This window comes from Aristolochia californica, unplaced genomic scaffold (assembly GCF_029961685.1).
Source record: "Aristolochia californica isolate CCGP_79_NKW_82.1479 unplaced genomic scaffold, dmAriCali1.0.hap1 SCAF_2, whole genome shotgun sequence".
NCBI lineage: Eukaryota > Viridiplantae > Streptophyta > Magnoliopsida > Piperales > Aristolochiaceae > Aristolochia > Aristolochia californica.
In genome coordinates this window covers 42197542-42218777 of record NW_027181881.1, presented here as the reverse complement: position 1 = coordinate 42218777, position 21236 = coordinate 42197542, and the positions used below count along the sequence as shown (strand labels likewise).

The following is a 21236-nucleotide window of genomic DNA, read 5'->3' as shown; positions in this document are numbered from 1 at the left end:
CAGCTTTCCCTCCTTTTGAGCTTGAGGAGAAGCTCTGTCTCCAAGGGGAGTGATGTTGTGAACTCAATAGCCGGTCGAGTCATCCAGAGGCGACGTGGTTGAATCAATTACTTTGGTTGAATCAGTAACTTAGTTTGAGTTACTTAGTTGTTAATATACTTAGTTATCAAGTTAAGTCATTAAGTTTATTTACTTTTTAAGTTAAATGTCGTGGAGGGGCATATCTATAATTTTCTCTTGAACCTTCTGGATATGGTTTTGAGTTCTCCTAAACGAGCTCAGGGATGTCTGCTCACCTCAACAAACCTAGGGTCTCAAACTTCCATTTGGCTTGATTTTCTTTTCTTCTCTTCTTTTTCCCTACGAATCACTGTGTTAGATCCGAGACCGTCACACCAGAGCACACCACCTGTCCAATAGAGCTCATCCACGGATCCCATTTAAATCTAATCGAGGCCCACCATCTTCATTCGACATTTAGAGGAGTCATCCACCATGGCTTACTCCGCGGCATAGGCTCTGATACCATTTTGTTGTGAAACGAGCGGCTATTATGATGATCTATACACCATGATTAACGAAGATTCAAGGAAGAACAAATAACATAAGCGTGGTTCGACAGTATGCCTACATCCACCAGAGCGACGATGCAATTTTACTATTTTTGAATAGGGTTATATAATGTGTATTTTATACTATCCCCAAACATATAAAGTATAAAATATACAAATACCCCTATACAAAAAATATCCCCCAACCTCAATGTATGAGCCATATGCTTCAACAATCTCCACTTTGGTGAATATCTACCCCTTAAGAAAAAGAAAGCATAACCTAGGATTCCACTTGGATATATACACTTTAATTGTTGGGTATACAACCAAAATTCCACATTGGTTAGAAGTGGGGAGGATCATGGATATATATGTATAGATAATAGTCTTCATTGGTATGATGCATTTTGGGGTAAAGCCAAAGAGCAAATCTATGAGGGCTTACCCCAAAATGGACAATATAATACCAATGTGGAGAAAGGTAGTGTCTGTAGTTCTTATAAATGGTATCAGAGTCTATGCCCCATAGTTAGCCATGATGGATGAATCCTCTGAATGTCGAACGAAGGTGGTGGGTCTCAATTAGATTACAATGGGATTCCTGTTCCCAACACGGTGAAGACGAGTTGACCTAGATAAAGCAAGCTCTCGAACAAGGTGATACTCCATGTAAGGTGTGTGCTTCCAATGTATTGGACTAGAGAATCCGGGTTGGTAGAGAGTGGATGGATGAATGGTTGTTTGAAGGGAGGCTCGGTGGTCTTTTGTCCCAGGGGAGGATTATTGGGTATACGACCAAAGTCCCACATTGGCTAGAAGTGGGGAGGATCATGGATATATATGTATGGACCAAAAGCAAATCCATTGGTATGATGCATTTTGGGGTAAAGACCAAAAGCAAATCCATGAGGGCTTAGGCCCAAAGTGGACACTATCGTACCAATGTCGAGAAAGGTTGTTTCCATAGCCCTTACACTTTTGTTATAGAAAATTCCATTGAAATAAAAATTTTCCTATCAAGGTTACCTATCGACACAAACGTTTTTTCACTAGGTGAAGTGCCCCTTTTACCAACATTTTTAAGACATTTGAGTAAATTTTCTTTTAACATTTTACTGATGGAAATTAGTTTTTGTCTTATATCAATGAAATTAGGATATTAATTCTGTAGGTAGAAGTTCTATTGAAAGAAATATTTTTATTTATTAAATTATTATTTATAAAATTAATAACATATATATGATCCTCTTAATCATAACAAAATATGATCAATCAATAGACTATCACAGACTATTCATGTTTATATCCCAGTAGCACGAGATAGAGAACCACGATCCAAGACCGAGGCAATTTCTTCTTTTGATCTAACTTCTACCTCTGTGATGCCTTAAGGGTTATTCCACCATTGACTCTCTCCCTAACCTGAGTAGGACCTTTTGATAGAGCTGAAGTTTTAGCAGCAGTCCCATCATTTTAGTAGAACACAGTGGACTCAGGTTTGGTAGCAAATCAAACAATTCTTCCTTAAAGATCTGTGAACCAAGAAATGTTCGTGAGTAGTTTGGGGGAAAATCGTAATAGAACGTTATAATCAACATGAATAGGTTATAACTTTGTTTCCGTTTTCCAGGATAAAGAATAACTTCGAATGTAGTTAAGCCAGATAATTTTTCTACGTTGGAGTCACTTGCAGTCGTCACCGCAGTTGATACAACACTAGCTTAAATATCAATCAAGGAAAGAAAATAATAAAAACATCTATAAACAAACCGGTTCTATGGGAAAAAAAAACGTATTGGTGCTTGGTCTCTCTTAAAAACTGTTCAGAAACTAGCAACTCCCATCCAAACACCTCCTCTTCTCCCTGCCCGCGGAGAAGATGGCCGGAAGTTCCATGTCCTTCCCTGTAATAGCTATTGTGATATTCTTTTCACTCGTTTCCTCTTCCTCGTCGGGCCTCCACGTCATCGCCAGGTCTGCAAACCTTGACGGCTGTATCTTCGGCTGCACCCTAGCCCTGCAGAAACGAAGGATGGAGATTCAGAACAGCTTCAACACGAAGCTCGGTGCCCGTTCTGGAGACCTTGACGATTGCGTCTTCGACTGCACCGTAGCGTTGGAAGAACGAAAGGTCGAGATTCAGAAGAACGTGGGTAATAAATTCGACCTGGAACTACTGTCAGCGGAGGCTCATCCTGTCGTGATAACCGTGAGAAAAGACGGTAAGGGGAACTTCAGAACAATAACGGACGCCATTAACAGCATCCCGCCGAGGAATGCACGAAGAAGAATCATAATGATCGGGAAGGGAGTTTACAGGGAGAAGATTACGGTGGATCGAATGAAGCCCTTCGTGACGTTCTACGGGCAGCCCAATGAGATGCCCACGATTTCTTTCGATGGAACGGCAGCCGAGTATGGAACCTGGAACAGTGCTACTGTTGCCGTCGACTCTCATTATTTCATGGCTGTTAACATTGTATTCGAGGTTCGTAGTATTTTTCCTCTTTTACATTTTCTATTTCAACGTAACTTTAATACGCATTTTAGATTTATTTCTTTTCCATCATCTGAGCACATTCTTCTGGGCTTATCGAATTCATTCTAAGGACATTAATTATTTATCTTGTCGCTGAAAATTTTAGAGCCTGTCGTGTTTCGCCCTCAGCGAGGTCCTTCTCTATCATCAGAGACTATTCCTGTAGTGCTGATTTTCTTTCAGTCTTCCATAGTATCCTCTAACAAAAATTTTCTCATGCACGATCACTAGTCTCAATTTTTTCAATCTAGAGAAGTTTTAGCAATGCAAACAAGGAAACCCAGAACTGTATAATACTGGAGAATGGAGATTTAGTATCGGGTTTCCCAATTCCAGTACAGCTCAGTAGGTAAGGTTGAACAAAAATCAAGGAAAGTGACTAGTTTCCTAGTTAATCACCTACCATGAGGAGGTGACTTTCCCGGTTTACCTAAGCACAACTACTAATATTGACTAAAACACAAGGAAAGTGATTAATAATTTAAGATTTCCAAGTGGAGATGATGAGTGATTATCTCTCTACGGATTTAGACGATTCAGAACGGCAACCTCGGCGTAAATTGCCTTTCATTTCCAAATTTCATGCTTCTTCCTTGGACTTGGATTATAGATTGCAGGGTTGTATTTGCGCCCTGGCCTTGTAACTTTCTTATATAGGGATTGTTTGTGGCGTTATGTGAATACAAAAGGGTGGAAAAATCATTTGCTCTCAGACAATTCTTTCATTGAAATTATTTTATTGGAAAGTAAAAACCAATACTGGAGAAAATGGTTGGTGGTAAGATCTGTTTAAAATGGGAGTTGCTTTACATGGTTAAAAGGTAATCCTTTAATCGACATAAAGAAAGATCACAATGGTTTTCTCGATTCGTAAGAACTCACTATAGTTGCTGCTTTATGTTCCAGTCGTCATTCATTTGCTAATCACGATAGAACTAAGCGAGTTCCGTAGGAAACTAAAAGTTCCCTTAATAGATGCAGACCTTCTGACCTGCGCTCATTGGATCCTTTCCGTGTAGATAAGATCTCTGAGGGATCCTTAATGTCAGTTTAGGTTTGAAAAAGTCTATGGCTTGTAGTTAGAAAAATACCTTATATCTTTGGCTAGTCTTTTGGCTTATGGATCACTCTATCTTAACATAGTATTAAAATTTTGGTCCATTTCCCATTCATTTGTACAGTTTAAGACTTAATCCTTGTTATTCTATCGAGCTATTCTATCGAGTCTAGACATGAGAGGGTGTTAGAGTGGGTCAAGCATGAGCTTTGTTCCTTGATCAACAACCATTTTCTCTTGATTCCAGTGCTAATTGCTATACTCTATCCAACTGCTATAAGAGTCACACCATTTGTTTCATAAGTTTCTAGTTTTTATGGCTCAATCTTGCTATAAGATGTTGGAGGTTTTTTTGAAGTGCAAGACCATACAGGTATTAAAACTTTCGTCGGTGAAATGATCTCAAAATTTCTGTTTGCTCCCTAGTTTTAAGACGCGTTGTTAATATCTGGACAGGACGTAGAATCACCTTACCTTTTTCTGCCATTGTAGAATTCAGCTCCGATGCCTACTCCTGGAGCAATAGGTGCTCAGGCAGTGGCAATGCGCATTTCAGGCGATAAGGCCGCTTTCTACAACTGTAGGTTTCATGGCTATCAAGACACCCTTTTGGACGACAAAGGAAAGCATTACTTCAAGAACTGCTATATACGAGGCTTAGTCGATTTCATCTTTGGCAACGGAAGGTCTCGCTATGAGGTACAACCATCTCTAATCTCTTCCGTTTGTGTCCTTCTCTTCCTCGTTTTGTCTGGACTGACATGCTTTACTGTGCTGTGTTGTTGTAGGATTGTGAGATACATGCTGTGGCTAGGGGTGAAACAGCAATAACAGCTCAGGCAAGAGAAACTCTTGCAGACAAAAGTGGTTTCGTTTTTGTGCATTGTAGAATAACAGGCACAGGAAGCGCCTATCTGGGTCGAGCTTGGAAGCCAAGCTCTAGGGTTGTGTTTGCTTACACATACATGGGCGAGTTAATCAATCCTAAAGGATGGGATACCTATGGTTTCAAAAATCGTGAGAGGTAATAATTCTTCACCTTCTTAATGATTTCTGAGCATATGTGAATCACAGGGAAGCCCCCTTAATTTCCTTAAACCCTAAACCCTAAGATTTTCTTGTTTTCTCTTTTGGTAGGACTGTCTTCTATGGAGAGTACCAATCTGCGGGGCCGGGTGCAAACACCAGTAACAGAGCCAGTTTTGGAAAAGAGCTAACGAATGAGCAAGTAAAACCCTTCACAAGTATGAGCTATATCAGAGCCGACACTTGGCTTCTTCCACCGCCAAACCTTTAGATGAAAGAACGTGGAAGGAAGACGAGGAAAGCCCTTGGGAGTTTATGCAAGACCATACATAGCTCACATTTTGAAGCTAACCTCTCTTTCGTTAATGAATTTTGATCCTGTTTTCCACAGCCAGGAAACAAGATTCTAATTATTCTTCAACTGTTAGTGGGTCTCTACTCTGAGAGTATTTGTCCTATCTTCCATCATCCTCTTCTCCTCTAGCCAATCCGCTATGTAGATCTTATATGTAGCTCTGTTTTCAGACTTTGTTAAAAAGGAAGCTAAACTTAGGGAAAAATTTCTCTTATGAAAACTAATGTAATGTGAGATCAAAGAAAAAAAAAATTTAAATATGGAAATATACTCAAGTTGATAAAATATTGACTAGATATTTAAAAAAATAGGAAACTTAACCAACATTGGCAACTCAAAAAAGTGAAGCAAAAAAAAATTGACTTAAATTTGGATTTTCCCATGCAAGAGGTTACCAACACGACCTTTTGAGTCTTCTAGTATGAATACCTCTCTCCGGAAAGATTAGATTGGGAAACGGTTTATTGATATAGAAAGTAGACACACAGAGCTTTATTTTGAGATATAATTATCTATATAAATTTTCATTCATGTTGGTAAAAAACATTTGGAAGGTTGAGGCTTTTTGCTGCTACTCGAAACTTTTCTGTAGCTTGATCTTTGTTGCTTTAGATATCGATTTCTCTTTCTAGAAAAATTGGATTTCAACGATTATTTTTTATTTAGAAACTAGACTCAATGAACTTGCCAAAGGTATATAATTTAAAACATGAAATATAAGGTAAGAGAGTTAAACATCCAATGAAAAATATGAATTGGGAAAGAAGACTAAAGGAAAAATGAGAAATACCTTTTTTCTATTTTTCTTTTTCTTCTTCTTCTTCTTCCTCCATTTCTTTTCCATATTCTTCTCTTTTTCCAGCTCATAATTTTTGCCCGCTCTGACACTATATTGATTTCTAACGCCAATACACAAACATAAACACTAGAGATCTCAAGGGAAGGAGAGAAGAGAGGAACTCAAACTCTTCGGAGAGAGAAGAGAAGAAACCAAAGGAGAGAAGAAGAGGAAAAGTGAGAGAGGAGTAATGACGAATTTGAGCAAAAAGTATGAGGCTTAAATGCTCTACCTCATGCTTTGAGGCTATATTTATAATTCCGGAAAGGTGTTTACAACGAATATAATTCCCTTAGGGTTATATGCTTCAAAAAGAAAATGACATAAGAGGACATACACCAGCTTGTATAATTATAATTTTATTCCATCTCTATAAAATTTTTAATTATTTACTAGTCTTTTAACAAACCTTTTGAATTAGCTGCTGACATTCTAACAATTTGAAAATCTGCACTATGGCATTGACTCAAGTAAAGAAGTGGCAGGGCAGGGGGTGGTCGGGGTCAAATCCTTTAGAACCATTGGTCAAATTTGAGGTTGAATTCGTCTTTATCCAATGGAATATATCTATAGTTTTTATACATGGGTTGATTCCATCAGGCAGGGGTTGACTCCACCTCGTCCTTCTTCTTTAAGGCAGGGTTGACTCCATTGGGTAGGGGTCAACTCCACCTCTTCCTTCTTCTTTAAGGCAGGGTTGACATCTCTGGGCTCGACTCCTAGGCAATTTCATTATTATGGTCGATTGGACTATTTATTCCAATGCTTACTGTAAGCTAGTGTCGACTCCACGTCCTTTTTTACTAGCTCTAAGGGGTCAACTCAATCTAAGCGTGTTCGACTGCTTTAATTTCCACAATGTTGGGGTTACTTCCATGTTTATTCCAAAACTTACTATAAGTTGGTGTCGACTCCATCTTTAATTTTAACTCACTATATGGGGTCGACTCCGTCCAGGTATGGACAACTCCTTTAGTAACTTTAGTTGAGGTCTTGACTTCTTCTAGTAAGGGGTCGACTTCACTTTTGAAAATGGTTTTTGTGCCATAATTTTCTACACGAATTTCAGTTATACTCTATAGTTAAGTAACTTAGTTTGTTATCAACAAAATACAAGTTATTAGAGGAGTTATAGTCATCAGCTCCTGCACATCTTACTATTCACGAGCTATACTTTGAAAATCAACCATTACATTGAATTGTTGTGTATGCATCCCAATTTGAAAAACCAATGTTAAACTTACATTGAACCAACATTTTAAAATCAAGTCCTTGAGGATTATTTTGAGTTGACTACATTTCAAATCAAGTCATCAAAAACTATTTTAAACTATTGATTACATTTGATAGGTACTTAGGATTGGTGTACTAATTTGGTTTGTGCTTTGATTATTAAAATCTGCCTATTTACATTGGCATATATTGTACGCAAGTAATCCTTGCAATTGGGTCAAGCCATGAGTTAGTAAAACCGACCTCACCCCAAATTGCTTGAGAAAAGCTATTGTAGTTGAGGAGTAAAAGATGGAAAGTTGCATTTGGTGTTATGTGATTCATAAGACCTTGTGTATGCAAGTGGCGCTGAAAATCCTTTTGTTGGCTTAGGCTAGTGTACCTAGCTACTAAAAGTCCTTTTGTGAGTCTAGGTTGATATGCCCAGTGAGTTATTAGAAAAATGTCTTTGTGGGTCTAGGCTGCTATGTCCAATTAGTTGTTCCTTAGCGAACCTACACTTCTAATTCCATCTCATATTCTAGGATTAGAAGCTAGTCTTGTCGAAATGCATAGGCTAGAAGCTACCCTGCTGAAAGGGGGTAACTATCAATGTACCAAAGAGCATGTGATTAATAAAAAAGGAGGAGAGTAGTACATTTATAGGAAGATAGTAGTATAGATAAACATTTATATGTGAGTGAGTATAATTCTAAAGTACAACATTTGAGAAAATTTTCAATTGTGAAGTATCTTTAAGTTATTGAGCATTATTCTAGAATACGCTTGTTACTTCACAAGTAGTCATATTGTTATTATTATTTCATTTTTACTGCTTTATTTCATTCTAGAGTGGCAAATGTTGTGCCTTGTGAGTGTTTATTGGAAGGGGAAAGGAAAAAGTCATTGAGAATAATCCTCTTTGCTCCCTAAATTGCCCACTAAATTACTAACCAGAGTCTCCTTCTGCCGCCCTCGTTGCCTCCACCGTCTTCTTCCGTTTCTCAACTCAGTTTTGATATGTCCGCATTTTTCTCATTTACTTTAAGGTTACCAAAGTCTTCATATTTTATGGATTTGAAACCAATAAAAATGTCTTCACGACCATGGGTCATGTTAGCATGAGTCACATGTATGAATACTACTCGATTCGAACCAAGGTAATACTTCGTCTTTCAGGAACAAGGGCATCACAAATCTTGATCAAACCAGTTCCAGTGGCTCGATCTGGTCAAGTTTAAAATCTACAGAGGACAACGATTTGGATGACAAAGAGGTCCAGTAAGACAATCCATCTTGGAAGACGATATCGAGCAACTGAGCGGATCCACGTTACGGAGAATAATTTGATTAAATGAATAAACGACAATCTCTGTACCAAATTGTATGATCAAAGATATTAAAGAGAAAGAATGCAGACTGATTTGCATAAATGGCCGACCAACACAAAAAGGAGATTGATAATGCTTTTATATTACAGCCAGCACATGTTTTCGGAATCTTTTAACCAAACTCAACTGATTTACATCTCACAATCGCTCAAACATCAGATAATGGGACTAGGAAAAGATCCTCTCACATTAGTGGTAGGACACATCCCGTCGAGATTCCGAGGGAAACCCCAAATTTCTCTATCTCTCAAACACTCGCTGTAACGATTACTAAAAAGCAGAGGCCTGATTTCCGGCCAAAACACAACCAAAAGACTATCTAAAGCTCCCTACAGTACAGAAATCCACATTTTGCCCATGGAAGGCAAGATGCCCGAGCCCAACCCTCTTCAACCCTATACAACCCATAGGTTTGGAACTGTCGTTTTCTTCTGCAATAGAGTGAGAAAAAGGAGCTTTCGTATGATTACCCAACAACATAATAAGCAAGAAACAAATAAAATTGATTAGGTTACCACCCATTAAAGGTTTAGTATCATGCTTACTAATCAATACAACATTAAAAAGTGAGTGTCTTATCTTGAATAATTGTTAAAGGTGACATATTTAATGATCAGTACCACAATAAAAAAGTGAGTGTGTTCTCTAAGTACAGCCTTATCATATAGGACCCGTTGATTTTGGTAAGCCTAATAGGAAAGCACAGAATATTTTGTGATTTTTAACGTTCAGTAATATATTTGAAAATAATTTAAACAGGGAACTGTATTTGAATATCGAAATTTTAGAGGCATGTGGCTAATTCCAGTCCGGGCAATATGTGTAAAAGATCCAATTGAGCAGAAGCCAGTTAGTAGGAAATTACCCTCGTTTTCTGGGGACTACTGGTTGTGGCCAACTGTCTGGAGAATGTACTTGAAGGTCTCAATCTCGCATGGGATCGTGAGGGCGCCGTTGGGATCGAATCCAAACTCCTCTTCAGCCTTCTCCAGCAATGCCTTGAAAACAGGGAGGCTCAGGTAGCTGGTGGGGATGATAAATCTCCGCAGCTCGGGTCCTACATATACCGCAAGATACCCCTTGGGGATGTCTGGCAGATGCTCCGGGCTCTGGCAGCTATTTTCTTCGTCAGACTCACTGATGACGTAGGAGTCCATGAGGCGTTTATTGATGGCTGGAGAGATGCCGGAGGGATTTGTGGAAGTGTCTCCCTTCGGGCTAAGGGCAATGGAGTGCCATTTGTGGAGAAGCTCTTTGAACCGAACTATCTGCCGGATTCCGGTCACCTTGGTACCTCCTCCGTCGTTGTCCATGGCGAAGATGCCTATGAGTAACGACGGGGGCAGGATGAATTTATGGGATGATCAGTTACGTCAAGTTTCCGAGAGCTTTGCAGCATCAGATTGTCCAGCACCTTTGGTACGTTTATTTAAAGAAGTGTACACGTCCACGCATGCAAAAAAGAAAAAAGGAAAAAGAAAAAAAAAGAGAAAATAAATGAATATAATGCCTTCTTTACTAACGCAATCTTAGGAGACGGAACAAACTCAAGAAGTGGATTCATGACTTGAAAGAAACCAGAATCTTTTGGTTGAGGAGAGAAAATCAGCGGTGTTCAAATTTTTGTTGTTTTCATTCTCCAGTTTTTGGGCTTTTTTTTTCTCTGGTCTTCTTTTTAGTTTTTATTCACCTTCGAATGATTTTTTTCCTCCGGTCTAAAGAAAACGAAAAACTGCATTTTCTGGTACACGACCTCCCACGATATCATTGTGGGTAGTGGGCACATGGCTCCACGCACGCCATCTTTCTAAAAAACGGCCACAATGCCCTAGACGGAACAGGACATCATTCAAGCTCGACAATCAAGAAAGCTAAAAACGAAAGACTCGGAGGATTACCATCATCTGTGCGGAAATTCAAAAGCGTGAGGAAATTTTGTGAAGATATCAATTTATGAATAAAAGTGAAAGAAATAAACAATGCTTCTAAAACCGGAAAACTCAGAGGTTAAAAAAAATTATATACAAAATAATTCTTAAAATTTTCATAGAATTTTTAAATTCAATGCTGAGAAATATATTAACGGAACGTATTCGTTTTAGAAGATTATTCAAATTTTACTTTCTAATATAAACAAGTTCTTTCCCTTCCCTAGTTATTTCCAAGCAAACTAGGAAAGAGAAAGAAAACGCTATAGTTGAAAAGAAATGATCAGATTAAAACTCAGATCCGTTCTTTCCGTTTAGTCATAGAACGTTAAGCGCGAAGGCGCGAGACGATGATCAACGCCTACCGAGCGCAATGCAAGTGGATCAGCGGTCGTCTACCTCAAATTTCTTTCCACAAAAACAACATCGTAACAAAACCGAAAACAAGAGCGATGAAAATGTGCAGATCTAAACCAAGATCGATATCAGAAACTAGGAAATATCAGGTGCAAGGACAAACAAAACTGACAAGAAGATGGAATGTATTAAACCAAGTCGTGAACGCTTCTGCCATACCTGAGCTGAAAGTAGGAAAAAACCGTCATCAGGAAGAGGAATGAGAAGGAGAAGCTGCCATTAGAGCTCTGAAGAAATCCAGGGAGCTGTAATAAGCTTTTGTCTCGTCCGTCGAAGGGAGATTTATACTCCTCGGCTTCTATAAGTCTCGGACAGCGGCGTCAGTTGCGGGGAGGAGAGATTTGTTTGGCGTGGAGACTCTCTCAGGAACTGGATATTAATATAAGAATAAGAAAGGAGGAATTAGATTATGTAGAGCGCTTTTTTCCCATACTTCTCATCATAAAAGCAAACACACCAATGGGCGCCGCTGGCTCAGTCAATAAGATACGTGGCCATTTTGAGCTTTTGCTCGCACGTAACCAACCTTCCTCGCGAGCTGCAAAAGAGACGATCTACAGCGCCGAGTGGGCCCAGTGACCCACAGGTCCCAGGTTGCGATTGTTGTCGTACAGGTTGGGTGGTGATTACCTTGTGACCGGCGCCTTTTTTCAGTTATTAACTTCCGGCGGGTCCCACGGAACATTGTCCTCGAACGTGACCACATGAGGGGGGAACTTTCTGGAGACACGAAAAAATATCTGATCGCGTCGACCATCTGGCGGGCCTTCTAGGCACGAAAGGCACGAAAGCGCTGACGTTTTCGTGTTCGAAACTGCTACCAAGGTGTAGGTTTAATGATTGTTATTACAAGTTATTCGGTTCTTCTCCTCATTCTACGGTTGTGTATTAGGGCTCTTCTCCGGCAGGAAATTCGACGACATTACCTTCTTCTTCGTTTAATTACTGTTTTCTAACACCTAATGGCTGCCGGAGGGGAGCAGAAGATCGAGAATTTTTATGCCGTTTTGGGGCTCAAGAAGGAATGCTCAGCAGCGGAGCTCCGGAATGCTTATAAAAAACTGGCCCTGGTTCGAATAAAAACCCATTTTGTTTTTTCTTTGCTTTCTGGGTGCCCTCTAGCCTGTCTGGGATCGGATTTTTGGCGGATCCTCCTGTTTTTGTTCTTCCCTTCTTTTTGACTCTCTTCTTTTCTTTTATTTTTCTAAAATTTCCTTTACTTAAAGAATTACAGTGCAAAAGATCGATTATTCGCTCATTCAGCTTCTCATAGCTAACATCGGATCGAGGATCAATCCTTTCCACCTCCTTGGTCGTCCTCTGTTTTGGCTTCCTTAAAGACAGTAACAGAGGGTGGGAATCTCGCTCTTCTTATGAATTCTCACAACTCGTCGAAGTCGACGTCGGGAATTTTCCTCGTTCATCCTGTGTCTCTACGAGAAAGCTGGTATCTTTTGAACACATTTCTGAGGAAGTCTTTTTGACAAATCGTGTCATCCTTTATTGCAAAACGTTTGAGCAGTATGCCATGGGTTATTAAACAAAATTTAGCACTTCCATGGATAACCTGCCGATTGAACAGGTTGTAAAGAAATAGTGGCCAGGCACTTGTTGCAGTTTATTGCTCTACACGAATGTATTCAATTAACAAAGATTTCTTTCTTGACAGAGATGGCATCCTGATCGATGCTCTGCGTCTGGAAATACGACATTCGTCGAAGAATCGAAAAAGAAGTTTCAGGCGATACAGGAAGCATATTCCGGTAGCCACCCGAGGCCTATCTTTTTCTCTCCCAAACTGCAAGAATCCTATTACAACGAAGTTAATGAAATGGTGTGATTTTCGGTTTTGCAGTACTTTCGGACGCGAGTAAGAGATTCCTGTACGACGTAGGAGTCTATGATAACGATGATGACGAAGAAGTAAGGAATCTGCTACTGGAACGGATTGAATTTACTACGGGGATTTCTTTCTCTAATCCATCCAAATATGTTTCGATTGGACAGGGGATGGGCGACTTCATTGGGGAGATGGCCTCGATGATGAGTCAATCGAAGGCAAATGTAAGTTCTCCTCGCCTCCACTAACTTACGCACTATGCGGAGCCCTCTAAATTAGCGTTTTCTTTTCTAGTCTTCCGAGCTCTGGGATTCCTAACGCAGCGAATAGTTGTGGTAATGTTTTTTCGTTCCTAGCTTGCGCAAGGTGCGCATTTTGGTGCCGAATGCTATCCTACGTCCTCGGATAGAAACCCTTGGGCCAAGTGTTGCCATAAACTTGGGAGGGGGCTCTAGATGCGGCCTCCGGAAGCTTCTTGAGTGATTTCGAGTTCTGGGATCTGAATGTTTCCTTTTCCGTTAGAGTGTCCCGGGGAACCAGTGAGTCAGAGCGTCCGCGGGCAATAGACAAGAACGAGCTTTTACTTTTATTTTTTATCTGCTTTAGACGAGTCGAATATCTGAAGCCCGTATATAGTCATTTTATGCCCTAGGGTAACTCGGGATTTGCAGGAAAGCGGGGAAGATAGCTTCGAAGAACTGCAGGAGCTGTTCGAGGAAATGTTTCAGAGGGACAGTTACGGTCCTTGTAAAAGCGAAAACAGTGGCTGCAAGAAGGCTTCCAGTTCGTGGACTTGGTGTTCTTACACTAGCAGCAGCAGTAACGAAAGAAATTGTTGTGACACGACTTCCAGTACGGACAAGGTCAATAGTTTTTCGGATTATTCGGCGACGGAGGCTGACCGGAGTTTCTCTGTGGGGGTAAAGTTCGATTAACCTCTCTCTTGTCCTGTCAAATTTTAAGCAATAAAAAATTTGATTAAAATAATCTGTTGCCTACTTCTTTTGGGGAAAGAATTTTAAAACATGGGGAGAGTGGAATGGGAGACTGATGAGAGGTGGATGTATGGTTTGGTGTGGCAGGCGAACAGGCAAGAAGAATCATCAGCGAGGCGCGGCTCGGGCGGGAAGCGCAGGAGCGGGAGAAAACAGAAGGTGTCGTCACGAGGCGCCGGAGTCTCGGCGTGAGCTAGAAGACAATCCGTTTGTACGCCTGCCCTCTTAAATGTTTATTTTTTAATAACGTTTAATTTTACATATGCCAAATGGAAGATTAATGATTGCAAAAGTAAGAAGGATTTGTGGATCCTTCTGCAACCTCAGCAGTGGGAGGCAAATTCCTTCATCCTTTTTTTCTGCTATGGGACCCGATTGAAAGATGTGTCTAATGATCGTGTAGTGGCCAACGTAAAAGCTTTCTTGGATTGATTCCTCTGATCAGAAGGGCATCATTTTATTAGCCATGTCTCCGATTGACTTACTCGACCGACAAGGCTTTAGAAATTGCATTGAAGGTGTGGGACACTTCATCTCTTATCCATACAATTGTCTATCAATCATCCCGAGACGCCACCCAGGTTTTTTGTCCCCTTTCTTCTTTTTCCATTTTCTTGCTCAAAATGAGGAGCATTGTGGTGTTCTTGTAAAGTGGGAAGGTGGAAAAATAGCCACCCTTCCTTTCTCTTTACTTTTAACCCTGGAATCCCTTCTTCCACTCTTTTATAAGAGCAACAAGACTGTCAATTTATTCCTCTTTTTGCTTTTCTATGGTGACTCAAAACAGATCCCTAATAGGAGAAGAAAAGTTTTAAACAATTCAACCTAGTAATGGGGCTCCAAAAACTATTGAAGCTTTCCTGAGACAGTGAATTGACTCGGTAACTCAAAACAGATCCCTTTTATAAATAGATTTTGAGTACAAGTTCTTAAATTGCTTTGCTAAATCTAGACCACAATGGTTGACTTCAGTAAACTAAACTGAACCAAAGTGGATCAAACTTCTTCTTCTTCTTCTTCGTTTTCTATCAGGACTGAAGAACATTTCAAGGAGACCTTTTGTTCTTTTCTTTTCTTTTCTTTCAGAGCAATGATTTTCTTCTCTATTTCTAATTCTCGTTCTACTGCTGTATTTATAGGGGCTCTCCAGGGAATTCAATAGAATCCCCTCGATCCTCTCAACGTCCAGATAGTATAGTCCCTAATCTGAACGTTGGGATATGTAACCAACCATCTTATGGTTTATATCAATGGATTTGAGCTTATTATAACTTCAATAAAGGTCAGTTTTTTCGAATTTTATATTAAAACTCAATATGCTTATAGGATTTTGAATTATGATTTTTACTTTTTACTTTTATTATAGTCACTTAATTATCACAATTAATCAAGATAGCTGGAATTGGTGTTTTCATAATGGGAATGTCTGATAACAAACCTCTAAGCCATTTACTCCATATAAATCTCTTTCTCAAATTTGCCATTAAGAAATGAGGTTAACATTCACCTCATGGATTTTGAGTTTATATGATGCAACCAGTGCAATAAGCACTAATCTCTGCTCTTTAATAGACCTATCAAGATCACATTTACTTTTAGACCCTTGTTAGATTCTATGATTTCATACTTGAAAAAAAGGAGAAATAGAAGAAAAGAAAGAGAAAAGAGGGGTTCATGTTTATTGCTCTCAACAATGTCGGTCTAAAGCTTAAAGGAGAAAAACACAGGTGTGCACGTGAGTTTCACGTGAATGTGTTTCAAAATTAAAAAATTCTTAAGAGATGAGAGTGAGGGAGGCTTGTCTGGAAAGGCTACATTTTAAGGCAGCTACGGGCAATAAGAAGGTGAGAGAAACCGAAGAGAGGAGTAGATAGGGAATCCCCAGGCGAATAAGGCGCACACGGATTACCAGTCCCTACTGAGTATTTCCCTTCGTTTCCAAAGATGAGCCAACAACACAAATTTCAAAAGCCCCATTGGTTTTTGTCATCGACCATCCCCACTAGAACGAATTAAGGGCAATGATTGAAAAGTTAGACTTCAAATTCAAAAGGTAATGATTTTATTTATCTTCTGCTCTTCGTTACGTGTTAGTGTATGCAATGGAAAGCAAATTTCAGTATTAATATCCCAAAATAATTTTTTTATGTAAACAAAAGAATTTGTAATTTTTTATAATATATTTAAATAAAATATATACTTAAATAAATAATTAACTAAAATAAACATAGTTAGTATATTAATATACTAATATGTCATTTAATGTAGTGTTAAAATATATTAATATATTAATTAATGATTACAATCTTATAGAGTAATAAAATAAACGTGTGATTATAATAAATTATAAAAAATAAATAAATAAAGTAAAAAATAACGAAAGATGGATTTTTTATGTAGTATTAATTAATAATATATTTTTAAAAATTTAAAATAAATAATTTAATATATATATATATATATAATTAAAAATTAAAAAACATGCTTGAAAATGAACTGAGCTACTCGTAATAATCCATAATTTACAAAAGCAAATGTTCAAGCTTTGAAATATAAGAACGATTTCATGTTTTTAATATTAAAATCATCAACTTCGGTGGGGAGTGGGTTAATGGTCGAAAAATAAAATTTATTAAACCAAAATAATTGATCAAATGTTTAATTTAATAATATTTTAATTACTACTATTAAATTATTAATATAATATAATAATTAAAAAATAAATATAATGAATAAATAACATTGGTTTAATTTTTCCTAACAACAACGTCGTTTTCCTCACAACTCCGATAATGGTAGGGAGACAACTACAGGCTACGCTCAGATGGTACGTTTAAGGCCTTGCAACAGAGACGCTATGATGAAGGCTCAGCAATGACGACCGAGAGGGAGAAGAGAGAGAGAGAGAGAGAGAAGGGAGAGGGGGTGCAAAGACAAGAGGAAGAAGAGAACGGGAGAAAGAAAAAAAATTCGGGGGAGGAAGGCCGAGAGGGAGAAGAGAAGGTGAGACAAAAAAAAATTCGACGCATCTGGACCACTAACGGCCTAATTGAATGAACTACATAATACCCGTGAACTTCATTGTTGACTAACCCCCGACAACCAAATCCGTTCAAAGAATACCCTGGAAGAGATCAAACTGAATTTTAAGGACTATTGCCACAAGTGGCAAACAATGTCCGGTACAGGTAAGAATTCGGCGACAATGGATTGGGTTGAGATCAACTTCAAGTCCTGATCATAACTGAAGATATGCGAGTCACAGGTAAAATACAGGAAAAGAGAAGCATGAGATATTCACATTCAAAGTTCAGGAAATACACTTTGATACATCACCGACTGAAGACCTACAACAATCTACCCAACTAACAGAAAAAAAAAAAAAAAAAAAAAACACAAACGTAAACCACCCGATAGAGAAACAAGGAGAAGAGAGAAAATTCACAATCTCCACCTCTTTCGTCCCTCCCACTCATGCTTTTTACCTACCCATTTCCAAGCATATGATATTCGCGGGCTCACTCTGTACAAAAGCATCCAGCTGCCTTATTCACAAAATCGAGGTTCTCGCTCCTACCGATCCAGAGCACTGATCACAATCCTGCAAGACGAAGAGAAATATGAGAGGCTATATTTCAGCAAATAGGGATGGTCACAAGGGGCAGATTCCCGTAAGGATCCAGACCAGTTACGGGAACCTGCATAAAAGTCGAAGAATGAAAATCATTTAACGCTTAGTTGTTTTCATGAATACGGAGAAAATTCTGGTAGAAGCAACTCAGATCGAGAGGGATAAAACAAAAGGAGAGGAGAAATTAAAACTTTAAGCAGAGAGGGACGAAGAGATTCGAGCTGAAAATGCCCAGTACAAACACCTAATTGTCGTAGTTAAGTTTGAAGAAGAAGAGGGTGACCACAAAACCTATCCGTCCAGGATGAAAACCTTTTCTTGGTGATTAACATTCCGGCTATTTTATTTAGTCCCGTCCAGAAATTTTGTTTCTACCATTACACAGAATAGCATTACTAACATTCGAAACAAAAACATCTGATATCGCAGTTAGAAAAATAAAATGCACAAAGAAACAAATAAGTAAAAACGAAAGAAAAAAGACCAACCAGTCGTATACGGTAGGAGATCTGGGCTCCGCTTTTTCTGACGCTTCCGACAAAGGTTTTCTTCTGAATTTCCTCAACTCCTCCGTTGGCAACCTCGCTGCGAGGAAAAAAAGAGGCAAAGATCATGAACCGTAGAGAGAAAGATATCTTGTGAAGGTAGTAGCATCTAGAACATTCCTCAAAAGAGAACACCCACGCGTGAAAGGCGAATCGGACCCAATCGAGCTAGCCGGAGAAGAAGGAGCAGAGGCAGAATCCGACAATGCGTTTCGGAAAGTGGCAGTTTTAACGATGGTTATACTCCGAGTGATGGGAAGACCATCGGAAGCAGGAAGAGAAGAGGAGGCAGAAAAGGAATCGTATTTCCGGAGCTTGCTCAATCCCTTCTCAGGCTGGGGTCCGGCAACTGTGTCATCCCAGAGCTTATCGAGAAGACCCATTCGATTAAAAGACGAGACGAGAATTGGATCGGGAATCGGACAGGGGAGGGGAAGGAGGGATCAGAGAAGGGTTGGGGGAGGGGAAGGGCACTGATAGGAATGCCAGAGATATTTCAGACTGTGGGAGAGGGACTGACGGAGGCTTTATAAAGTTTGGCTATGGGGTTTTCAGGAATGCAAAAGATAAAGCGGATAAGATTTCTTCCACCCTAGCCAATTTTTGGCAGGATCAGCTTTCTTTGTGGCTTAATTCAAGCCGTGGCGCTTTTTTTTATTTTTACCAAATTTAATCGATGGTTAAAATTATTTTAAATAAGGAAACTGAAACTAATAATCAATGCTTTGGGATGATATCGGCTAAGCGGCTAGGCGGAGCCGGTCAGTGGGAGCAGATGTCGCAGTTAACAGCGACCCAGTCTTTTGGGGGGATGAAAATCGAAGCGTTGACGCAGTTATGAATAAGGTGTAAGATGGGCCCCAGCAACAACATTTACACGTAAGGGATAAGCTCAAAGTGAAAGTGACATATTGCGGGCCCATCAATGGGGCCCATCTTCTTTCACGGCTTAATCATGTGTGAATCAAGGTCCATAACTGATTTTAGTTCTTTCCCATAACCGTTCCTTTCTTCCCCCTCCCCAATCTACCCCCGTCGTGCATTGGGCCTATTAGCCAACGCTGGTTGTCGTTGAGGAGAGAAAACCAGGAAATAGGGCTAGGGCCCATCTAGACACCATTGTGTTCGCAACAAAAGGGAATGGGGGAGAGGGCCAGCTTTTCAATCCATTTTTTTAATTTTAAAATTTTATGAAAAATCTTATATCAAGTTAAAATAGCGAATAACAATGAATAGTATTTCATTTTTTTAAATTTTTATTTTTAATTTCTTAATAAGGTATTAAAAATATTATAAATTATAAATTTCTTAGAAATTAGTAGTATGAAAAAACATTTCTCACTTTTCTTTCCTAAAATGTATCTTTTCATCAAAGGGCACATAGTAAGATAGTCCCTCCACAAATCTTGATACACATTTAAAAGTGTGAGACATCAATGAAGGATCGAACCTTTCATTTCCATGGGATCCACATCGATTAGCAAACTAGAGTGATACCTTAAGAGTAGAACTACAATTAGTTAAATAGAGAGGGTTACAAGTTACTCTTAAAAGGGGAGTAGGTACTTTTCGTGTAGAATGTTTGGATTGGTTTTAGTACCAAAGTGTGGTCTACGTTGTGGAGCCATTTCCCATAAAATATTATACAAATACTTTGAGATCGTCAACATTTTTAAAACTTGGATATCCATGTCCTATTCTCAGATTGCAACACTTAATGACTTTTGTTTTGTTTGCATTCTAGAATACAATATTTGTGTAATATAAAAATTCCCACAAAGCGATGTGTGGAGCCTTTTTTTAATTGTTTATTCTCCTCTAATATTATCCAAGAGTGAGTCATTTTAGTTTTCGTCTTTGATGCAATTTTTTTATTCGCAATCATGTTGCAACCTAGCGGCATATGTTGTTGTTGGAAATATCTGTTGGACCCTCAGACAAGCCCACATATGTTGACAGGTGCTCACAATGTATAAAAAAGAAAAAAATATCTTGTTAGATGAAACAACAAAAAAGTAAAAGCCCTAAACGACCATCGTAATTGAACTTCCCCTGTCTTCACCTTTCTTGAAAATGAAACCAATAACCAAACACCAAAAAAGTATTTGATTTGCACCTTATTTTTATAGAAGTGTTTTTCATTATAAAAAATAGGGAGAACATTGGAAAAATTTTAGTCACAAAATCTCATTCCGCCGAGGTTTGATGAAACCAAACATTTAGAATATTTAACAGTGTATTTTGAATTAAGTGTGACAAGATTTGAAATTCATTTCTAGCTTAAGCAACCTCGACAGTTCAAATCGTAAGATTGATCATCCCACCAGTCAAGGCTAAAGAACATAATACTTTGACTCTGTAAAAGTTCATCAACTAATCAGTTGAGTCTGCCATAAGAATAAGACTCTTCTAAATCACCCTTTCATTTAGATAATTCTTGTTACAAAATTATTGAATTTATGGAAAAAAGAAATACTTCATTGACTTCATTAACTTATTATAATCAGAGTACATGAACCTCTATTTATAATAGAGGAAGGTAGTAGAATTCAATTACAATAAAACTACCTTTGTCCCAATTACACCCAAACTCTAACACTTAAAGATAAGTCCTAACATAATTAAATAACTCAATATAGATAAAAGACAAACATAACTCAAACTAGAATTCTTCTAGGACGTGACCATAAGATAAAGATGTCTTTTGTGAGTCCTTCTAGATCTTCCAATTTATGTGATAAGGATGACATCTTGTGGTAATCATGGTGGGTCTTACTTCTTATGTGTTTGGGCCCATCTTGTGGGCCTTTTTTGCTCGAGTGACCCATCTTATCATACTCTTAGATTTGTGGACATTCATTAGTCGTGTGGGCTTGAGCCTATCTTCCAACAAAAAATGTTTATAAAT

General features: G+C 38.7%; 3 protein-coding genes across 4 annotated transcripts; 2 read left to right on the top strand and 1 right to left on the bottom strand.

Annotated features, from left to right (window-relative positions):
• Window positions 1–2433: 2433 nt before the first annotated feature.
• LOC137955098 (putative pectinesterase 63) lies at window positions 2434–5447 on the top strand. The gene is made up of 4 exons (XM_068801972.1): window positions 2434–3042; window positions 4643–4849; window positions 4939–5174; window positions 5288–5447. The coding sequence occupies exons 1-4, from the start codon at window positions 2434–2436 to the stop codon at window positions 5445–5447; spliced, it is 1212 nt and encodes a 403-aa protein (XP_068658073.1).
• Window positions 5448–12149: 6702 nt separating this feature from the next.
• On the top strand, window positions 12150–14899 carry LOC137956716 (uncharacterized). Of its 2 annotated transcripts, none has more exons than XM_068804307.1 (6): window positions 12150–12387; window positions 12987–13080; window positions 13173–13240; window positions 13325–13381; window positions 13829–14077; window positions 14240–14899. In XM_068804307.1, the coding sequence occupies exons 1-6, from the start codon at window positions 12280–12282 to the stop codon at window positions 14342–14344; spliced, it is 681 nt and encodes a 226-aa protein (XP_068660408.1). In that variant the 5' UTR covers window positions 12150–12279; the 3' UTR covers window positions 14345–14899. The 2 variants fall into 2 exon arrangements, with proteins under 2 accessions (XP_068660408.1, XP_068660409.1); XM_068804308.1 differs by having other exon boundaries at window positions 12298–12899.
• Window positions 14900–17429: 2530 nt separating this feature from the next.
• Window positions 17430–18803, bottom strand: LOC137956554 (dormancy-associated protein homolog 4). Its single transcript, XM_068804096.1, has 3 exons — window positions 18468–18803; window positions 18272–18368; window positions 17430–17753 (listed from the first exon to the last, which is right to left on the bottom strand). The coding sequence occupies exons 1-3, from the start codon at window positions 18709–18711 to the stop codon at window positions 17726–17728; spliced, it is 369 nt and encodes a 122-aa protein (XP_068660197.1). The 5' UTR covers window positions 18712–18803; the 3' UTR covers window positions 17430–17725.
• Between the last annotated feature and the right edge of the window lie 2433 nt (window positions 18804–21236).